This window comes from Mustelus asterias, chromosome 17 (genome assembly GCF_964213995.1).
Source record: "Mustelus asterias chromosome 17, sMusAst1.hap1.1, whole genome shotgun sequence".
NCBI classification, from domain to species: Eukaryota; Metazoa; Chordata; class Chondrichthyes; order Carcharhiniformes; family Triakidae; genus Mustelus; species Mustelus asterias.
Window position 1 is genome coordinate 48330335 of NC_135817.1, and position 22252 is coordinate 48352586.

General features: G+C 41.8%; 1 protein-coding gene across 14 annotated transcripts in view; it reads left to right on the top strand.

The window, feature by feature from the left end:
• Window positions 1–949: 949 nt before the first annotated feature.
• ddx3xa (DEAD-box helicase 3 X-linked a) overlaps window positions 950–22252 on the top strand; it is a 51227-nt gene continuing 29924 nt past the window's right edge. For 2 of the 14 annotated variants that reach the window (XM_078232593.1, XM_078232592.1), the window contains exons 1-5: window positions 986–1264; window positions 8948–9008; window positions 9768–9818; window positions 15870–15923; window positions 16357–16428. In XM_078232593.1, the coding sequence (XP_078088719.1) occupies window positions 1220–1264; window positions 8948–9008; window positions 9768–9818; window positions 15870–15923; window positions 16357–16428 (283 nt within the window). In that variant the 5' untranslated portion in view covers window positions 986–1219. Of the gene's footprint in view, window positions 1265–8947; window positions 9009–9767; window positions 9819–15869; window positions 15924–16356; window positions 16429–22252 lie in introns of all 14 variants that reach the window. The other 12 variants (XM_078232597.1, XM_078232600.1, XM_078232603.1 and 9 more) reach the window with 10 other exon arrangements.

Consider the following 22252-nt stretch of genomic DNA (forward strand, 5'->3'; position numbering starts at 1 on the left):
TCAAGCATGATCTTATTGAATGTTGAAGCAGGCTCAAATGGCCTTCTCCTGCTCCGGTTTCTTATCCCTTAGCTTCCTGCCACATGTCTGGCATTATCATTGCGTTTGGCGAGTTTGTCACACTCTAGCAATTTGACAGCATTGGGCAACAAAGCATGTGGTCATCGACATGTGGCTCATCACATCCCAAGACTTACGAATGATGGATGTTACAAACACCTTTATGATGAAGTGCTAAAACATTTCAGCCTCCGAAACTGATTGAAGAATCAACGTTTATTGGGAAAGGTGAGCTCAGCACCCAGAAAACAGTGAGACAACTTACTTGCCTCAACCGCTCCATGTGGTAGTTAGTGGGCAGGAAAGTAAAACATTGACAAGAGGCTGAAAATCTGAAAGAGGGTGATGCTGCTTTTGGACGCTACTAGACATAGAAACAAGAAGCAAGAGTAGGCCTTTTGAGCCTGCTCCACCATTCATTTTGATCATCGAATTCAATATCCTGGTTTCCCCCCCCGCCATATCTATCCCTTTAGCCCCAAGAGCTATATATCTAACTTCTTCTTGAAATCAGACCCCAGTACTCCCAGCTTATTTTCTACTTATTAAGAAGGCATAAACTTATTTTTTTTAAAAAAGAGTAACAACCTGAAACGAAAAGGAGCGAGAATGGTATCATGGCTGATAATGAACAGGCAAGGCCCGCCAGAGCTGACCAACTTAAAACGTTAAAAATAAAATTCAGAGCAACGGCCATGGCTCGAGCACCGGGGAACGGGGAAGGGGAGCGGAAGCCTCGCGATACTTGCGGGGGGAGTGGGGCAGCGGGAGGACAAGAGGTAGTTCTCGCGAGACCGGCGCCGTTCTTTAATCCGCTCTCGAGCGCGCTCGAGCGGCACGCTCGCTGATTGGTCGGAGGGCGCGTCACGTGTCGGACCCCCCGGCTCCCGGCGGCCATAGCGCGAGTTGACGATAACGAGACGCCAAGGAACGAGGGGAGAGAGTGCGGCAGCGGACGGACGATCGGCAGCGCTTCTTCTACACTACTTTGCTTCACTGTTAACGAACGAATCGAAAGCGGGCGGAAAGGAAGGAAGGAAGGAAAGGAAGAGATTTCTACCAGCAGAAAAAGTTCCCGACCCTTTTTAGAAAAAAATCAACTTTTTTTTTCATTTTTTTTCCCTCGGTCAGAGATTTTTTTACTCACTATTTTTTAGTTATGAGTCATGTGGCCATCGGAAATGTACTGGATCTAGATCAGCAGGTGAGTGTTGGCTCTGAGCTCCGCGTTTTATTTTCCAATGATGGTTTTTAAAGGGGATGTGGGGGAGGGGGAGTTCTCTCTCTCTACCAATCCCCCCCCCCCCCCCCTGCCCGGCTGCGGGGAGCTCGCCCACAATGGCGGCTTTTGTCTCCCTCGAAGTCGCCGGAGCTGCAACAACTAGTGGGGAGGAGTCGGTTTTTAAAAAGTTATTTCCCCCCCCCCCCCCTTCCATTTTTAATAAGTTGGTGGTGGTGGTGAGGGGCGAATCTTAACCATCGGATGGCCTGAAACACATCCTCTCTCTCCTCTTTCTCTCTCTCTCTCTTCCCCTCCCCCCTTTCCAGTGAGTTTGATGAACTCCGGTTTCTCTCGACGGCTTGGGCCCTGATGGTGGCGTAAAAAAATGTGGCTGGAAATAACCCGAGCCGCGGTCTTTGTCTTCGACCTTTCCGAGCGGGGAGGAAGTCTTCTCTCTTTCTCTGCCACCCCCCCCCCCCTCCCCTCCCCTCCCTTCCCAATCGGTTAATTTTTATTTTTGACCATGTAACATTCTTTTTGACTGATCTGTTTGGTGGGGAGGGGGTGGTGGTAGTGAGGACGGCTTTCCTTTCCTTACTGCGCACAGGGAAATTTAACCAGTGAGATGTGTAATGGCGGCCTTTGTGTTAAACTGCGAGCCCTTTCTTTCTCCCTCCCTCCCCCGAGCATTTCCCATCGTTTCCAAAGGCCCATTGGCTGTCATTTAAAGCCCACCTCGGGGTCTTTCACACTCTTTCCCCCCCCTAAATTCTGTTTAAAAATAAAGCTCGGATGTCGGTGTTTTAAGGGGAGACAGCACCGGGAGGTGAAGCGTTGGCCTGGTTTTGTATGGAAATTCCATCAAATCCACTCGAGTCGCTTTCCAACTCAGGATAATTGATATTTATTAATGGGTTCGACACGCCAGTGGACTAAAATTCTACTGAGTCTTTAAGGAATAATTAATCTTCACATTCTCCCCCCAGTTCCATATATCCGTGGCAGTATTGCTTGGATTAAAAAGCCAACAGTTGAGGGAATTATGTAACTTCCTCATATTTACCATTCTTCTAGAGCTGTTTTGTGCGGTATTGGCACAAGTTTTCTACACATTGGATTCGAGATGACTTGGACTAATTCGTGTTTGTAGATGTTTTTTAGGGATCTTTAAATAAAAGCTAATGAGACTGTAAATGCTTCTGAAGAATTGGGTGTTTCTGTCGCTGGGAGTGCAGGTTGGAGCTGGAGACTCGGCTCCAGTGCCCACTGCTGTTGGCCTTGTTTACTCGGTATCAGTGTGCTAGGAAACTGCGCCATCATTGTGTCTGGCGCAGCACCTTATTAGCTGGAGCAGGCGAATTCTTCCTGCGGGCAGATTAGGAAATCGTTTCGGGGAAGGTCCTTACACTTTAGTTGAAAGTTCGTTCACGCAGGGATTGCAAAACTGTATTTAGAAGGCAGATGGATAGGAAACGCACAATGGGTGGGGGTGGTTAAATAAAATTAAAATGGAGCTGTCAGTGATTAATTTCTCTGACGAAGACGGGGCGTGTACATGTTGAAGACTGACGGGCGATTGTGGAAAGGGTGGAGAAGGTTCGTCACAAAGGTTTAAGTTTCCTGGAAACGTAACGAACATGCGATGCCATTTTCTCCTGTCGTGCGGTATTTTTTACTGAGATGAACTGTGATGCAGAAAGCGCTGGCTCAGCAACGTGTGACCCGTTTGCTAAACGAGATCATTTTCACAGCGTTGATCTTGTCGCAGTCATACGGCAGTGTCTCGGTTTTAAAAAAAAAGACGATCTTAATCCCGAACGGATTGTTTTTGCGAACTGCCAATCATAATTTCCGGCGTTAGACTTTGAATTGCAGAAGTAGGTCAGGGTGGCTTCCACCCACCGCGTGATCGCAAAGTACCAACAGTATTTCTAGAGTGAATGTCCAGATCCGCAAGAGGAATCGGTGTGAGCATCTTGAACGAAATATACATAGGCTTCGAGTAATAATTTTGTGCCAGGACGATTTAATCGCAGTCCACAAAGACAAGTATTTTCTACTCGGATGTAGAAATTGTTTTTTCCCTCGAGAGTTCTCCGGAGCTTGCTAAATTAATAATGGGTCAGATTGTTTTATTTCCTTTTTTTTGGTAATTACATTTTGCACTGGAAATACTCAGCATCGAATTGAAAGAGCAGTAGCCTGACCTACTGACTGCCTAACCAGGTAGATTTGTTAATGAGCCAAGTGTGAATCAGGAAGTCATTTTGTTTATTTCAAAATCAATTATCTACAGGAAGGTTGAATTATTGACATGGATTATTAATTTGTATCTTCTACCATACCTAAAGGAATGAGACCCACGCTGAACTTTAACTTTTTAAAGTTAATTGTATGGCCATAATTAACGCTACTTGTGCTGGAATGGACATTCCCCAGCTTTTTCTGAATTTGTGTATATTGGGTAAATGAGACACCTTGGATGCTGATCTTGAAAAGGTTCTATAGGAACAGTGTGTTGCACAGGAGCTTCTAGATGAGTGTGCGATTGAAAATTTCCATGTCAATAATGGTGTAGTTACCTCTGCAAGAATCCACGATAACATGCTTATGACTTCCTTTACCACTTAGGAAAACTAAAGACATCATGTATTTCTGCTTATTAAATTTAATTGGCAGGGTGGTCTTCAGGAAGAATCGGCAGCAGTTAAGTGAAGGTTTGCTTGACTCATTTCTGGTATGAAGGACTTGACCTTTTTGAAGAAGTCGGGACTGCACTCATTGGAGTTTAGAAGAATGAGAAGTGATCGTATTGAAGCATAGGGTCCTCTGTGAACTTGATAGGTTGTATAATGGGAGGATGTTTCCTCATGCAGGAGAGACTAGAACAGGGGAGCACAGCTTAAAAGTAAGGTTTTTCTTCATCTGAAGAGTTGATCAGTGGAATTCTTCCCCAGAAAGCATTTAAGGTAGTGAAACATGTAAGTGAAGTGTAGTTGACCTTAACTAATGGCAGTGCAGGCTAGGAAGGCTGGGTGGTCTGTTGCTACTCCTAAATCCTATGCTTCTACTGTCCCCCATAGAGACAAGTATATTATTCAAAATGTATTGAAGCATTTGGCTCCTGAAACATTTGTAGTATTCTGCTAGTTATTTAATTAACCAAAAATCAACAGCAGAAAGCAATGGCATGAACAAAATGCTTCATTTTACATTAGTAGTTGCACGTCTGTCGTTTCCAATGCTTAGACTGTTTGGTGTGTTCCTTGGCTCAGCCCAAACCTTTGTTACAAGGTGGTGTCACTCTCGCCATCAGTGCCTTGCTGTGGGTCTTGCTGGTGTGTGAATGTACTCCACAACAGTTTCCTGTTACTGACAGGTATACGGTACCTATAACCATCCATGGAAGGTATACCTTGTGTGACCTTTAGAATGAAAAGTAACACTATAACTGAGGGAAATGACGAATTCTAGGACCAGACAAGCATGTAGGAGCAGATATATGCGCAAAGCTAAAATAAATCATCACCTTGCCACCGAAAACTGGGAAGATCCACAGTCCAACATGTACACTCTCCTGAGGTTGCTGGTTTTCAGACTTCTGATGAGACTGGATGAACACAGGCCTCTGAAGCAAGTCAGCAGAAGTGGAACCAAAAAGTGGCTCTCTTAGACACAGCAAACATGACTTGTGTACTGAGTGAGTACTTTGGCATAATTGAAAATGCTCAATATTCAGGCACGTTGGGTAGCATCTTTGGGGAGAGAAACAGTTAATGTTTCAGGTCAGTTTTTTAAAGTGACAGGGCTGATATGTTTGACAAAAGATCCCTGTCCATGGTACTAAAGGGATAGGGACATGAATACAAAATTGGCTAAAGGTAAAACGAGTTTTCTACGTATTTAGGAGTGTTCCTCTGGGTAGTATTGGGATCACTACCTTTGACCCGAGCATTTTGGAAATAATGTCAAACTGTAGGTGATGTGCAATTAGTGTTGTTAGACTTCATTGGATATACAGGACAGACTATTTGGTCCAGTTAACCATCTACACTGTTTGCTTCAACCACCCCCTGTGGTAGAGTTCCACATTCTTAGCACTCTGGACTTTCTTACTGAGAGTATTATCTCAGCCTGTTCCTTTCCTGATATGGATACCAATGTATTTATGGTAACAGCCTAGTAAGTTTTTCACTGAGGCATCCTGAGCAGGTCTGGTTTCTTGCCTGTTCTGTGGTTAGTTGCAGCTGGGCCAGAGGCTCTCTAGTTCCCTGTGGATCAGGGAGTGGGACAAGTATAAATAATTGATCAGTGATTCCAGAGCAGAAAATTAAGCAAGGATAAGAATTTTCACTAGGGTGAGCTACTAGACTTTCTCATTGCCCTGAGTTGAATAGCACATTGGAGAAAATTCATTCAGTAGACTGGAGCAATATTAAATTGGTGCCTTTGGGAAGAACGCTTCCTAGTAAGTGCCATATGCCAAAGAATGTCTTGTCTACTATTTCCTCGGTTATGAAATAACTTCTACATATCTCGACTCTTGGAGTATGGTCTCATAGAGCTCTGAACTCTGAGGCAGCTACAATATTTAAATCGTCAAGCAGCTGTTCACTGGGGATGGAGAAACAGGGTTATGTCCAATTTCAATTGGCACCTTCCGTTATAAAGTGGTGTTTATGAAGTTGACACATGAATCATAACAGGACATGTGATTCATGATGACAGGAAGTTTATTTGGATGTGTTGGAGTTGGTATTTTTAATGAGACTTGTTCTGATAACCAGATTTTGCTGTGCGAATACATGGTGTGTACAATTTGTGCTCATGAACCTCAGTAAATGTCTGAGGTGTATTTGATCTGCATAGCGCAAGGGTATGTGGTGCCCTTTAAATTAACACTTAATAGAAGCTTTAACAAGGTGATTGGGATAGTGGGAGGCAATGGCCTAATAGTGTTATTGCTAGAGTATTAATCCAGAAACTCAACTAATGTTCTGGGGACCAGGGTTCGAAACCTGCCACGGCAGATGGTGGAATTTGAATTCAAAAATCTAAAATTAAGAATCTACTGATGACCATGAGACCATTGATTGTCAGAAAAACCCATCTGGTTCACTAATGTCCTTTTAGGCAAGGAAATCTGCCACCCTTACCTGGTCTGACCTACATTTAACTCCAGAGACACAGCAATGCGGTAGACTCAATGCCCTCGAAGGGTAAACTAGGATTGGGCAGTAAATGCTGGCCAGCCAGCGATGCCTATGTCTCATGAATGAATTTTAAAAATGAGGCAGGGAGGAAATGCAGGAGCTTGGGCACAGCCACCAATGGTGACATTAAAATTGAGTGCACAAAAAATGTGAAAATCTAGGAAAGCTTGTAGGGTGGAATAGATCAGGATTTGAGAATGCAATGCAAATAATTGAAATTGTAGAGTTGTCAGACTGCTCACCAGCATATGTTCATGAGCCATGGGATGATGGTCATCAAGCTGAACTTGCGTCTCATTGATGTTTAAGTATAGAAGAGCTTAATTTGGTCTGTGAAAGCAATCCCCCCACCTCTCAGAACATCTTTTATATTAAGGAACATTTGTTATAGGATAATTTTGTCTGGCTGACCTTCTTGGAAAGAATGTGGCAATTTATTTAATTTGAGCCTGTTAAAATTTCTACTAGTCTGTTCATGGAGTTTGTTTTCAATTTATGCAGCTTTGAATGGAATAAGTTTGCCAGTAAACAGTGTAACATCTTGGTATGGATGGTTTTCTGTCTCAGACTTGGACAAAATGATTTGTCTTTCACAAAAGGCTGAGCACACACTTGGAAGGGGGAAACAGGGCAGGGTTACATTTTTGATGATTCCTCCATTAAAGGAAATTAAAGAAAATCAGAGACTTGGTGCTGGGCAGGTGACCAAGAATCCAACAACATTTGGACTGTTTTCATTATCCACCACCACCTCATCTCCAGTTGCTGATGGCCTGGCAAGTTGGGCCCTTCTGTACCAATGGGACTTGCTCTACATATCAAATTTTTTCAAATCGGCCGATTACATGCAGATCTTTCTGTAGCAGATACATTTAAAGAGCAGCCTTGAACTCCAGAACTTGCTGTGCCTCTAGCCAAGCTGTTTCACTATGGCTACAGCATTGGTATCTCCTGGCAATGGGGAAAATTTCCCAGATATGTTCTGTACACAAGGCAGGACAAATCCAAACCAGCTAATTACTGCCCATCACCTACTCTGCTGTAACCAGCTCTCACGCCACTGGTTGGTGTCATATCTGACGCAAGATGGTGGTTATTCAATCACTGCAAGAGTTCCTCAGGGTTCTGAGCTAGACCCAACCATCTCAGCTACTTCATCAATGATCTTCTTTCCATCATAAGTGGGGATGTTCTCTGCATGAGGTTCTGTACTGTTCACCACTCAAACACTAATTCAGTGACTGTGTCTTGGCTATATTCAGGCTTGGGTTGATAAGTAGAAAGTAACATTCCTGCTACAATCCCAGGCAGTGACCATTTTCTATCAAGTGGCATGAACTGTAACAGCTATGTAAATGCTGCGGTTAGAAGTGCAGGTCAGAGGCTGGGAGTTCTGTGGCAGGTAGCCCACCTGTCCACCATTTGCATGGAAGAAGTTGGAAGTATGATGGAATGCTCTCCTATTACCTGAACAAATACAGGCCCAACAACACACAGCTTGACTGTTTAGGACAAAGTAGTCTGCTTGATTGGCATCCATCCAAATGTTCACTCCCTGCACCACTTGCTGCAAAATGGTTTGTACAATTTGCAAGATGCACTGCAGCAATTTGCCATGTGTCCTTTTTTCAAAGCTATGACCTCTACCATCTAGAAGGGCAAGATGCATGGGGATTACATCATCTGCAAACTCCCCTCCCAAGCACTCACCATCCTGACTTGGAACTACATTGTTAATTCTTCACTTCTGGGCTGAAATCCTGGGACACGGTAGGTGTACCTACACTAATGGACTGGGGTGGTTCTAGAAGACAGCTCACTGGCACCTTGAGGCACTTGGAGATTGAATACTTGTTGGTTTTGCCAGCAGTGCCCACCACTTATGAGACATTGAAAGGATTTGATGTTTGGTTATTCCAAGCTGTTGCCTGTAAACTCAAAAGCCAGGCCAGGTGGAGGTTGGGACTATTGAGGAGCTATAATGTGATATTATGTGGGGAACTTCAAAAAAAGAATCCCCTTTTGTTTTTGCTTGCTGCTTGTCATTTGGAGAGCAGATTTAATTTTTTGCCTGTAGTTTCAATCCTGTTGGACTGGCACAGGACAGATGTGGCAAAGACTGAGCCAAAGACCTGCCTTTAGGCAAAGCACATTGCTGCCCACCCTTCTGACTGCTTCATCTTTTAAGTCATACCATGAGCGATACGTGTGTTCGAAAGCTGCTAATTACAGTACATCCCATAGCTATGTTCTGTAGGCTAATGACAAGTGTACTGAATGGCCTGGGGTTGTGTAAGTAAATTTGGCTTGATATAGTAGTTACTGCATTCTGTGTATGGGTCTGAGTCTTTCCACAAATTCACAGCCTGAATAATCAACACTGATGTAATTACAGAAAAGGTGGATATAGTAACTGCTTAACTGAATCTAAACCTTGTTTGTTCTGTTTCAGCTTGCTGGCCTAGACTTGACATCGTCAGCTGGTGATGCCCAGAGTGCTGGTGGTGCAGGCAGTAAGTAGTTTTTTGCAGGTATTTCCATTACACGAGCTACATTTGTACCGTAACTAAACTATATTGTGATAGAACAATGTATCTGGCATGCAAAGTATAACAAGGTAGCAAACCTGAATGTAAGTCCTGGGGAGGATCTTTTGGCTTTTGCAGTTACAAACCAAAATAATGAGACTTGAAGTGATTGGTCCAGCAGCGCTGAACGGAACTGGTGTTGCAATTTGTGGGCAAATTGAACAATTACACACCTTTTGGATTGGGAAAATTATAAATGACACTATTGCTTAGGGGGGGAGATGTACAAATCTGTCAGTTTAACATGGGCTGTAGAGAAGTTTTGAAAACTGAGCATGATTATGGATTTGAGTGGCAGTTCATATCTGACTATTTTATTTTATAAAGTCACTTGCATGTTTGATTATTTAAAAATTCTGCAATTGTCACCCTAAATCTTAGCGTTAGTGAGTGCAATAGTGGGCCTTTGCTACTCTTGAAATAATTGAATGGTGGACGGGGACAGTAAAACAAACGTGAATTTGGCCTGAGTGGAAAAATGATGTGTCCAGGCTAATAACATTGGGTGTGTAAAAGTACAAAAAAGACATAGGACCAGCAGCTCAATTTTGCGATTGATGGGGTTGATGGTGACATTGAACTTGTTTTTTCAAAGTGGCCTAAACCCTGTAAATGGGCATTTTTAACCATTGGAAAAGTTCACCATGAGCAAAATTTCAAATGTTGAATCTTCCTTTTTTATAGAGGGGCGTTATATTCCTCCTCATCTAAGAAATAAAGAAGCATCCAAGAATGGTAAGTAGATATAACTTGCTCAAGATCTAGAATGAGTGGTTGAAATATACTGAGTTAACACTTTGTTGTACCCTGCTTGAAACTTAATTGGTCAGGTAAGTATGGAGCACACAACTGATAATTGTAGATCCTGCATCTTTCATATTATTCCTCTGCTTATTCATCACATTTTATCTTTGACTGCAACGGTCCTTTTCTTCCACTGGAATGAGATGTCCTCGTTTGAATTTTATTAGCATAGCCGTTTCACTTTTCGTGGAAGTTTCCAGTTTTTCTTAGTTGATGTAGTCTTATCTACCATAGGTCAGCAAATGTTCCACTAATACTGGTACCTAAATTGTAAAGTTTTTGTCAATTTAGCAATGATACACTATTTGCTTCCATAGTTTCCATCTAATGGCTTCACATACAAAGCATATTTCAAACTCAACAGTTGGAGTTGAACAGAAGGAAATATTCCCCAGCCCTAAAGTCTGAACTGCCTGTGGGTGGAATCTGGTGAAGGATTTCTTTCTAAATGAGAATTAGGGGCATAAGTTGGGATATTCGCAAACTTGCAGATCAAACTAGATCAATTCTGATTAGCACAGGTGAATGTTTCCCTATCGGAAGCAGGATTTCCACAAGTACCTCTGGCTGAATTACTTCCAAGTTGTTGATTCAGGATAGTGCTTAAATGGGGTCAGTGTTGTCCTTATCTGTTAAACATGTGCTTTAGTATTTACAAAGTAAACTACTTGAAGCAGGTTTTATGCCAAGCAGATTGCATGCTATTTAGACGAGAGTTGATCCAGCCTGTCAGGATGTTATGGGAAACATTGGCTGAATCACAAAGTTGCTGCCTTTGTGTTTCCTAACAAGTTCACATGGTTCATTTTTCCAGTCTGACTTGCAGCAGCTTGGTGTTTCTTTGGGGTCTATTTCAATTGAGTTTTTGAAAAGTCCTGCTGGGATAAATGAGCAATCCTGACTTTCCTCGGGGATCCCTATAAGGTTATGTGTATGTGAACTGCAGAAAAGCACTGTCATGTTAGGATGCTTTCTCCACTAGGAGGACTAGTGGTTTACTTTATGGCATTTACTTTAACTTTACTTTCATTTACTTTATGGCATTGTATTATTGTTCTGATGTAATTGGGGAAGGAAACATGTATTTGATTTGTAGACAGCAGGTTTTGTATTTAAGCTGCTGCTGTCTGGTTACAGCTAGTTGCCTTAAGGACAAAGCAGCTAGTATTAACCTGTAACCAAACCAAGCTACATAAGAATATGCATTATAATTAGTATGCAAAAGTCATCAGACATGGTGCTCATCAGTTTGACTGCTGCAAGTTTAACACTGGATACCAAAAACTGGCCAAGAAAGTGGGGTTTGGCTGATCACACTTATATTTATCTTCAAACTATATTAGTTATCTTGAAGCTGTCTTTCTCCAGTCTGTCTAAAGCCAGAAGGTGTGAGCAGTAATTTAATGTCTGAAAACTAGCCAGGAATTTGTTGCAGTAGCATGACTGACAACTCCCATAAGATTGCCGGACACCCTGACCTCCAGTGTTTATTCAAAGCAAATGTTTACGCATCGCTCCTGCAAAGAATTGGTTAATTGCATGTTAGTTTACAGTACAAGCAATGTCTATAGAATCCCTACTGTGCAGAAGGAGGCCATTTGGCCCATCGAGTCTGCACTGACCACAATCCTATCCAGACCCTATCCCCCATAACCCCACATATCTACCTTGCTGGTCCCCCTGATACTAAGGGGCAATTTTCCATGGCCAATCAACCTAACCCACGCACCTTTGGAGTGTGGGAGGGAAAACGGAGCACCTGGAGGAAACCCACGCAGACACGGGGAGAAAGTGCAAACTCCACAGTAACCTGAGGCCGGAATTGAAACTGGGTCGCTGGCGCTGTGAGGCAGCAGTGATAGCTGCTGTGTGAAGTCCTTGCGTACTGAAAATAATTTCACTAATGGTGAACCAGCTTAAGATCTTAAATCAGTTGAAACTATTACAAACTCCCTTGGAAGCTGATTTAACAGTACAAAATGTGTACAGTGGAACCTGCCTCTGATATGACTGACAGCTATCATGTAGGGTCAGGAGTGCATGGAACAATGAGGTTAAGGTGTGTTTAAGCTCGAAGGCTGCAACTGGAGTTTATGTCCATGATTTTGAATGTTGCTTCTATTAAGCTGCTTTTTGCAGCTGTTTATATAGATTTCTCTCATCTAAAGAAATTGACTGTAATGACCCCTGTGGAGTGTATGAATTGATCTCTAAGAGAATAGAGGACGAATGAAGTGTTTGTACATGCAGTACCTTTTCAGAAGCTCCTGCTGGTTCAGAGCAATGACATAGCAGTGAAGTTATTTATACTGCTATCGATCTATAACGCACAGATGTTCTGTTGCAAGAATATATATTTAAATCATGGCAGCTGGCATAATTAAGAAATTTAGGTACTTCACAACTACAAGCATTTCAAAATAATGAGAAACTTGGGAATAAGACTTTGTAAAAATATTTATCTGTCCTTGCGGTAGAAGACATGAGCAATCCAAGAATAATAGGAAAACGAAGTGAAAGGGAGAGAGGAACTGAGTTCTAGCAAACTAATGGAACTGAAGGCTGACGGGACTTAATGGCCTGCATCCTTTGAATCTTAAAGGAGGTGGCTGCAGAGTTAACGGATGCATTTTTTAATCTTCAAAATTGTCTCGATTCTGGAAAGGCCCCAGTGGATTGGAAAACCACTAATGTAACTGAGGGAGGCATGAAGCAGGGAACGATAGGGCAGTTGGTCTAATATCTGTCGTTGGTGAAATGCTCGAGTCCATTATTAGAGACAGTAGACATGGCTTTGCAGTTTTTGTTTGAACATAAGAACATAAGAAATAGGAGCAGGAGTAGGCCATCTAGCCCCTCGAGCCTGCCCCGCCATTCAATAAGATCATGGCTGATCTGACGTGGATCAGTACCACTTTGGCAAGTTCTTTTGAGGATGTATCCCAGCCATGCCTTCTGCCCCCACGTATCAGCCCCCTTTTTGGTTCCTAATCAACCTAACCTCTCCTCTTTATACTTCGGCTCAGGGTTTTTGGAGACAGATTCAATTGGAGTAATTTGTTTTTGTTCCAAATGAAAATTCCAAATGTTTACTATTGGATACCTTCCCAGAAATGGAGTGTTTTGTACTTTTGTAACTTCTCTTCTGTAATTGTAGATTTAATTAGTAGTAAACTTGTTTTCCAGAACCCTACTATTTTTTTATTAGGTACTTTAATAAAGCGCGCACAGCCAACCCAAGAACCACGTTCTGTGGGCATGCAACTGATTTTTGACAAACATGCATGACTCTTGGTTTATAATTGTGCTGTAAACACAGGATTGATAGCTGGAACATTTTGGAAGTGAAGTTTGTACATTGAAATATAAATTGAAGGGTAGGAATGTGAACAAAGTTCAGTCCTGTCTCTGAATTTAAGTTGCTTTCAATCTGCTAGATACACATGATGAGCAATGATCTGGGAGGAGCAACTAGAATTGCATTTGGAGAAGGGGAGCCAGCAGCTGGTTCTTGAGGATCTAGAGTAATTGGAACTGAACTGCTTTTGATCCTGTTTAGAGAAGTGTATATATCTGAAACATCCATCGGTTTACACTGATTTAGTTTTAAAGTTCATCGTAATATTTCAAGAGGTAATGTTGAGTTCTGGGCAGGTTATAGTTGTGAAGGTAGCTACCTAAAATGCTAGACTTTACAGGTTGCCAGAATGCAAGACAGTTCCCATGTTTGTTTGAGTTAGAATAGAAGAAATGCAGTCATACAACAGCAGGTGGGCTTACTTAGCTGGATGCCTCTGCTGCTTGGGGGTGGTGGGGTCCAGGGATCTTTTGGGAGTTAACCTTGTTTAAAACTCCATCCCCATGCAAAAAGTAAACCCTGAGTAGAGAAGATCTGCAGGGCTAATTTTAAAAACTGTTCCGGAATAATAAACTGGTTCCTGATGGGTGATACCTGGTATTATTTGAAGTCCAAAGGTATGAAGTGTATAAGATGCTTGAGCAATGTTCCATGCCAGTTCATAACTTGACAATTCTAAATGTGAAATTTCTCACGTTTTTAGATTGTTCAGTACTATAGCTATTTCTGGAATAGTAGCCTACCCATGTAGCTGTTCTAAATCTCAACCTTTTGTATAAGTCACTTGAAGAATATCATTCTCACTTCCCCTGTGCTGGGACTAAATCCAGATCTGCAGATTTTAAAAATTAGTCAGTTGTTTTTAATCTGCTACCTGCTATTAAACCTTGAACACAGTCTAAAACTTATTTCCAAAGTCTTTTTGCAGGTGGTTGCACTGGTTGAATATTCCAGTGGTATTTTACTTTTTGTGGATCCCACTAAATTGCTGTGCTACCTTTTTTGTAGGATGTAGGTAAGTCTCGCTCAAACAAATTTGCCTCTCATCTTGTATTGATTTGATTATTGCAATGCTATATTGCTATTCTAATGTCTCATGACCAACATGGCTCCTGGTCCTCAAATTACAACTTGGATTGTCCTTTGTCTTTAAAGCATCTGGTTATGCAGCTCAACTCCAACCCTACAGCCTCTTCTGTTTCTCTATTCTTTTGACACTTGGGCTCGTGGCTCAACAAGAAAAGTGGCCATTCTGGACTTCTGGCAATAAAGCTATGGAAGGGATCTGATAGCATTTTGGTGCAGTTATTTATGAAGTCCTTGATCCCAGGTGCTTGTTGTGTAATTCAACCTTAAAAATTCTATACTTATGAACCTTCTGGCCACTGCCCCCACTGTGCCATTGAATCTATACTGTCTCTGATCTCCTCCTCAGAGCAACACCTCATTCCTCTGTATTACATTCCATCTGCTGCTTGTCTGCTAGTCCATCAGTCTTGTTGATTGGTGTAACCTCTCATTTGCCAAATCTCCTAATTTTGAAAATTTGTTCTATTCTGATATCCAAGGCACTTCTAAAGTATATCAAAAAAGTGGCCCTGTTGCACTCCCTTGGAAACACTGCTGTCTACCATCTTTCAGTCTGAAAAACAAACATTTGCCATGACTTCTTTTCTGTCTTTAATGCAAGCTTTTTATCCCATTTAACACTGCCCAACTTTGTTAACCAACCTAATTATGTGGCACATGTCAAATGCTAAACTTTATTTTTAAATAAACTTGTACTTTTGTTCACTATTTGGTCGGTGCAGGTTTGGAGGGTTGAAAGACCTGTTCCTATGCTGCAATGTTCTTTGTTCACTGCGTTACAGTGAGGATGTGATTAAATTGGAAGGGATACGGGGAAGATTTGCAAGCATGTTGTCAGGGCTGGTGAATTTTAGCTATCTGTAGGTGAAATTGTTTTCATACATCATAGAGGCAATTCTGGGGGGATTCATTTGAGGGCTGAGGAAGAGTGCATAGGACGAAGCAATTTTCCTTGGCAGAGGATTGCTACCAAGTTAGTGTAGTAGTGGTCTGAAAAATGTTGCAAATTCTCCAGTTTGGTAGAACCGGAAGAGAAAGTTAATTGTTTCCTGTCATTGACTTTTTGTCATAGTATTAATTGTTCACTCTCCAGATGTTATCTTTATAATATAGTACTTTGCTCCTCTATAAATAGTTGCTTAACTTGGATCAAATTGTGTAGTTCAGTTAAGTCCTTCATTTCCATGGTTAGGTGGCCCATTGCAGAAATGTGCTTCATACACGTACAAAAAGTTAAGCATGGGCGAAATGTTTTCTTTCTCTCCAAGCACACCACTGTTCTCTTTGTTCTCATCAGAAAATTCCAAATTGCAAAGTGGAAAAGATTAATTTCTACTTGGAAATATGCAACTCTTGGACTGTGGTTTTGCTTTAGTAAGTTAATTTAAAAGTTGTCTGCAGATCGTGATGTCGCCATTTTTATTAGCAAAAGTGGCAAAGTTGATCACCAAGTTGCAATGCAATTTAATGCTTGCAGTTGGCTAAAATCCAAATGGCTGCATCTGGTGAATTGACAGTTCCCATTTCTTTTACAGCTTATAATCCACTTGGAACAAATCGCTCTAATAATTATCCAATGTTGAGGATTTGTAAGTCTGCACTTTTTTGCACTTAAATTAGTGTGAGGAAAAAGCATGAAGTTTGGCATTGAATGTCATAGGATCTTTCACATAGAGCTGGCCTGACACTTGTTACTGTCTGCTCGTTTTGTCCCAAGTTTCCCTACCTTCCATTTACCAAGTTAGCGTTAACTTTGATCGGCAAGCAAAATCTTTGACACAAATGACAGCACTAACAGCAATAACCACCTGCTTAGTAACTTGTCACTGCCCAACAAAAGGATGCTCTTTTTGTTTCAGCCATATATTTCAAGTTATTCCTGCAAATTGCACTGCCACCCTGTCTTTTAGGGAACCGGCAGCCAGCTGTTGGAGAGAGTTTATGTAGCCAGTAAAGTTTGTAGGCACTTACCTTGTTTTTGCTGTGGATAGATTCTGAATAATGGCTTATACTGTTGCTCAGCTTTTCCAAGAGGTTCCTGGCAAGAGGTGGACGTACATCAGAACTGCAATGATGTCTGGCTGGACCGACCTGGTACGACATTTGGTGTACTGGTGCATGATAACATGCAGTTTTGTACTAACAATTGCATGCACCACTGCATTCTGCTGTCTTGGTAGATGAATATTCAAGTTAAATGGTGTTTGTGGTTAAGTAACTGCATTTCCCAGCATAACTTCATTGGAGCCTAATCAGTGATCCATGAGGTAGTGTGGGACAATATTCTCGGCGACAAAGGTTAATGCAGTAACTTGAGATTACTGGGGTTGATGGTTCATTGTGTGCTTTGAGCTGTGTTCACTCTCTCCATTGGCATCCATTGTGTGGTACATGTAATCAAATTTGACGGTTCTTAATAATTGTAGATATTTTACTGCCATACTTCCCAACTTCTGCAATCTGGATGGAAACTGCTTAATTTGGTGCTTTTAAAGCCGTACCCAGGTATGCATGTTTGAGTAGTTGATAAAAAAAATAGCTAACTTGAAATTCATGTTGGATTCTAAATATACTGACACGAGACTGACTGCAGGTAGATTTTTTTTGTGCCTGCTCGCTATACAATCTACTTTGTAATCCAGGCTTCCTACTTGTAACATGAGCCCTCAACCCAGTTTTTGGTGTTTGATCAATTTTCTTTTGACTCTCCTCTGCAGCTAGATTTAATACTGGAATGTACTTTTAATGCACCTAGATGCAATTAAGCTTGCTTTTGGCTTTATCTCGTGGTGCTTAAAACTGCACAATATATAGCATAAATAGGCCAGTCATCACATGTCATGTTGGTGATTATGCTCCACGTGATCCTCTTTTTGTCCTTTTCTCCTAGTGTCTCTCTCCCCTTTCTCCTTTTCGGTGGATTCCATTTTTATTAATAGATATAAAATTGGCCACCAGTTCTCTGGCTGTACCTTTTTCCAGCAAATTATTAAATACAAATTATTAATAGTGTCTGTCTAATTTTCTAAACTGCACAGCTGCCACCCATTCAGACTAGTTGTCTATCCCAAGTTGTTAGTTTATTTCTAATGAATGCAGATCATTTCTTTTTACTCCAAAACCACGTCCACTTGATTGTTGTTGTCATCACTCTACTCCCTCCCCAGAAATATTCACAAACAAATATACCAATTTCCTGTCACTGCATGCGATACTATACTGACATTTCTGCACTTTTACTATTTTTTAATTTCGTAGTTCACTTTGTTCTAGTTTTTCTCCCCTCATGCTCTGACCTGCTGTTCATGTCTTTATGCATCAGTGGTGTCTGTTTAGTTTTTAGCAGAATGTTACTGTCACTTGCCTCTTAATTTTCCTGAACTCTGATAATGCATCCTCCCTTGTGTACTGGGTTAGAAAGGAGTCCTGTGGCCATAGTAGGAGTTCCATGCATTTGCCTCTTCCAGTCAATTTCCTGATGATTCTAATTGTTTTTACTTCTGCTTGCACATTTCTTGCTCAACTTCCCCTTCCACAATTGTCATTGATTCTTAGCACTGCTACATTGCCAAGGACCTGGGACCCAGGTGACTGTGGCATTTGCAAGTTCTCCCCATGTATGTGTGGGTTTCCTCCTATAGTCCAAAGGTGTGCAGGTTAGGTTGATTGGCCATGCTAAAATTGCCCCTTAGTGTTCAAAGATGTGTTGATTGGGGGGGATTAGTGGAGTAAATAACTGGGGTTTGGGGATAGGGTCTGGGTGGGATGCTCTCAGTTGGTGCAGACTCAGTGGGCGGGATGGCCTGCTTCTGCACTGTAAGGTTCCTATGATTTCTGTCTTGTTCATTGTCTTTCTACTGTCATGGTTATCAAATCACGCCATTCCACATTTCAAAAACCATTACACCCTGCAATGCTCCCAGTCATGTCTTCAGTAATCTGGTTTCTTGCAGTGGATTGCCTTAAGTTCCCTTGTTTCATTATGGGCATGTTATTCTATAGTGACTCCTTTGCAATAACAATCTTTGCATTCCTCCCCTTTTTCTTTAACTTGATTGCTTGGTCACTTTTGTGTTCATATTAGGCTTGCTTCACCTCATAAATCTCTTGTCTTCTATTTAAGTCCTATGCCCGCAGGTTTAGTTGGTAGTGTTTCCATACCTGCCTTCTGAGTCACTTGTTCTCTTAAGCAGTCTCTCTGTCAATGTGCACATGGCTCAGGCAGTAATCAGCGATTATCCCTGATCCTTGAAATGACCTGATCTGTTCTGCCATGCACCGCGATGACTGGGTTTTCCCTCCCAAAAAAGGGTGGCATGGTGGCAGTGGTTAGCACTGTTGCATCATAGTGCCAGTGTGAGGCAGCAATGAGTAGGTGACGAACAGATATTTGCAGATGTGAGAATACATAGTCTTGCAGTCCATATACTATAACTGTGGCATTAATCTATTGATCATGAAACCATTGTCAATTGGAGGAAAAACCCATCTGGTTCAATAATGTCCTTTTTAGAGAAGGAAATCTGCTGTCCTTACCTGGTCTGGCCTATGTGTGACTCAGCCACAGCAATGTGGTTGACATTCAACTGCCCTCGGGCAACTACAGGTGGTCAATAAATGCTGGCCAGCCAGTGACACCCATGCCCCATGAATTAATGAAAAAATAAAAATCACCCCAAAGCCTCCTGCGCTCCAGGAAAAGTCTGTCTATCCAGCCTCTCCTTATAACTCAAACCACCAAGTCCTGGTAGCATCCTAGTAATCTTATCTGCACTCTCTGGTTCAATATCCTTTCTATAATGGGATGATCAGAACGGTACACAGTATTCCAAGTGTGGCCTTACCAATGACTTGTACAACTTCAAGACGTCCTAACTCCTGTATTCAGCGTTCTGACAAATGAAACCAAGCATATGGAATGCTTTCTTCACCTGTCATTCCATTTTCAAGGAGCTATGAACCTATACCCCTAGATCTTTGTTCTATAATGTTCCCCAATGCCTTACCATTAACTGAGCAAGTACTGTCCTGATTCGATCTACCAAGATCCATCACCTCCCATTTATCTAAATTAAACTCCATCTCCCATTCATCATCCCTCTGGCCCAATTGATCAAGATCCAGTTGCAATCCTAGATAAGCTTCTTCACTATCCACCATCCCACCAATCTTGGTGTTATCTGCAAACGTACTAACCATGCCTCCTAAATTCTCATCCAAATCATTAATATAAATGACAACAGTGGACCCAGCACCAATCCCTGAGGTACACTGCTGGTCACAGGCCTCCAGTTTGACAAACAACCCTCCACAACCACCCTCTGTCTTTTGTCGTCATGCCAATTTTGTACCCAATCAGCTATCTCACCCTGGACCCTGAGATTTAACATACTGTGCGGTACCTTGTCAAAGGCCTTGCTAAAGTCCATGTAGATAATGTTGACTGCACTGCCACCCTCTACCACCTTGGTTACCCCTTCAAAAAAAACTCCATCAAATTTGTGAGATGTGATTTTTCCACTCAAAGCCATGCTGACTGTCCCTAAATAGTCCTTTCCTCTCAATGCCTGTAGATCCAGTCTCAGAATTCATACTACAGACCGTGGGTGCACCTGTAGTTAGTTCCCAGGCTTCTCCCTGCAGCCCTCAAACAAAGGCACAACATTTGCCACCCTCCAATCTTCAGACACTCCCCCATTGTCTGATTCAAATATTTCTGCAAGGGGTCCTGCAATTTTCTCCCTAGCTCCCCACAACATCCTGGGGATTTATCTACCTTGATGTGCTTTAAGACTTCCAGCACCACCACCTTTACTCAGCAACCTGCTGTTCAGCATAGTTATTTGCCCCCACTGAGTGTCAGGCTTTTGAAACTTGAGTTTGGCCCTTTTCTTGGTCCATTGGGCCTTGATTGAAGGCAAAAAGCAACTGTGCCCCAACTGGCCTCACCGGCTTAACCTGACACGTGTATACCCTTAACAGTTGCCCCTCTGATTAGGAATCGGATCAGGGCAGTGGATAAAGTGTTACCACTAACGAGCAGTAGATGTTGCACTGTACAGCTCAGTGGCAATGAGCACTGGTCAGGCCAGACACTTGGAAAACAGTTCCTTCTGCTATAAAAATTAGAATTTGGCTTGTCACAATTGGTGCCTAGACTGTGATGGTATAAATGAGTTGTGAAGAAACATTGAAGCTTGATGTGCTTCAGAAATTTACAGGGCTATGGCAAGAGTAGGACCAATTAGTTTCTAAGTTGGCACAATGTGGTTCAAATGGCCGTCTGTTGTGATTCTGAACCTAAAGATTTGGAAAGAAAACAGTTGAGAGGCTACCTATGGGTGTAAAATATGCAACTCTGATCCCAGATTATGTTGAATGCTGAGTCAGGGCAAATGAGAAATCCAATTTAGCATGTTGCTTTTCTAGGCCAAACTGTAGATTCGCATGCTGACTTGTCACGTGATTTTTACTTGCCTAGAGCTGAATTAGGCCCCAACTTTAAATGTACTTATTAGGGTGATTGTGGAAGATACGTTTTGCAGTCTTTATTGTATTGATGAGTCCCATTTATCATTGTTGCCATAGTCCCAAATGACCAAGCTGCTCTCCCCTTTTGAGGGGGAGGGGAGAGAGAGTTGACTGATGGTGATTTAACCTGAGGGGCAAAGTGGAACTGACCAATAAGGTGTTCAGTATGATTTTTTTTTTCCCCCCAGGTGCTCGAGTCATAGTTAACTTGTCTGCGTTGATGTTTGAGCAGAACCTTTTTCCATTTACTATGAGCAACATTGCTCAGGCTTTCAAAATGAAATGTAATGTGTTCTGCTGGATGGCAGCTAGCTAGTGATACTTGGATGTTTACAAATTGGCATGAAACTCCATTCTGAAGACTGCTTCTGATTAATATGAATGCAAGGTGTATTTAGAATGTTGCTCTCTGTGCTTGGGGTAACTGGATTACTAAGACCTTCTCTGGTGGAATGTGTTTTCCTTTTACAACATGGTATTTAGAAAATGCAAATCTTAATGTAGCAATAAAAAGCCAGATTAAGTGCTCTTAACTGTCTTCAGTGCTGGTTTTGGCAAGTGATGTCCAAATCAACAGGTACTGATAGCAAAGGGATTTGTTTTAAAATGTTGTCAGTTTAGTGGATCAGATTTAACTCAGTTTGCAGTTGATATTTACTTATTCCCAGTTTTGCTAACTACAGCCACCTTCGTTGCAGAAGTTTAGTGTAAGCTATTGTTTCAAATATTAAACATGATGGGAAATGGAAGCAAAACTAACATTGTGCAAGAGTGCAATTTGTGAACAGTGTCATGTCAGTTGGCTAAATGTAAATTTTAATGAGGAGAAATAGGATTTTTGTTTCAAAAATCATTGGGTACGCTGATGACTTTAGTTCCCACCTGTTCTCACTGGCAGTGCTTTTGTATACACAACTGTAGTATAGATTCCAGTTATGGCAGCTACTTGTATTTATATAACAATGAAAAATTCTGGGGTATTTCACAGTGCAATCATGCAATTATTTGACATCAACCCATAACATTAGATTAAATGGAGAATTCCAGAGCAAAAGACATGGACAGCTGAATGGAATCCAAATTGGAGTGTTGAAATCTGGTGAAAGGAGGGGGAAGGCAATGTAGATTTGATTTGGCTAATCAACATCAAAGCATTGCTAAATTAGGAGCCAGTGGGTCAGTAGACCTTGCATGGTATTTCAGAATGTTGGTTTTAAAACTCAATAGATCTTGTTCATGGTAGCAAAGTTAACTGGTGTCTATTTCAAAATCTGCAAGGTTTGGTCTCTGAAGAGTGCAAGTAAAACCAGTGGAAACATAAAGCTAAGTCTAAGAGCATTTTGATGAAAGATGGTCAGAATTGATCTTGTGCACTGCATTGACTGCT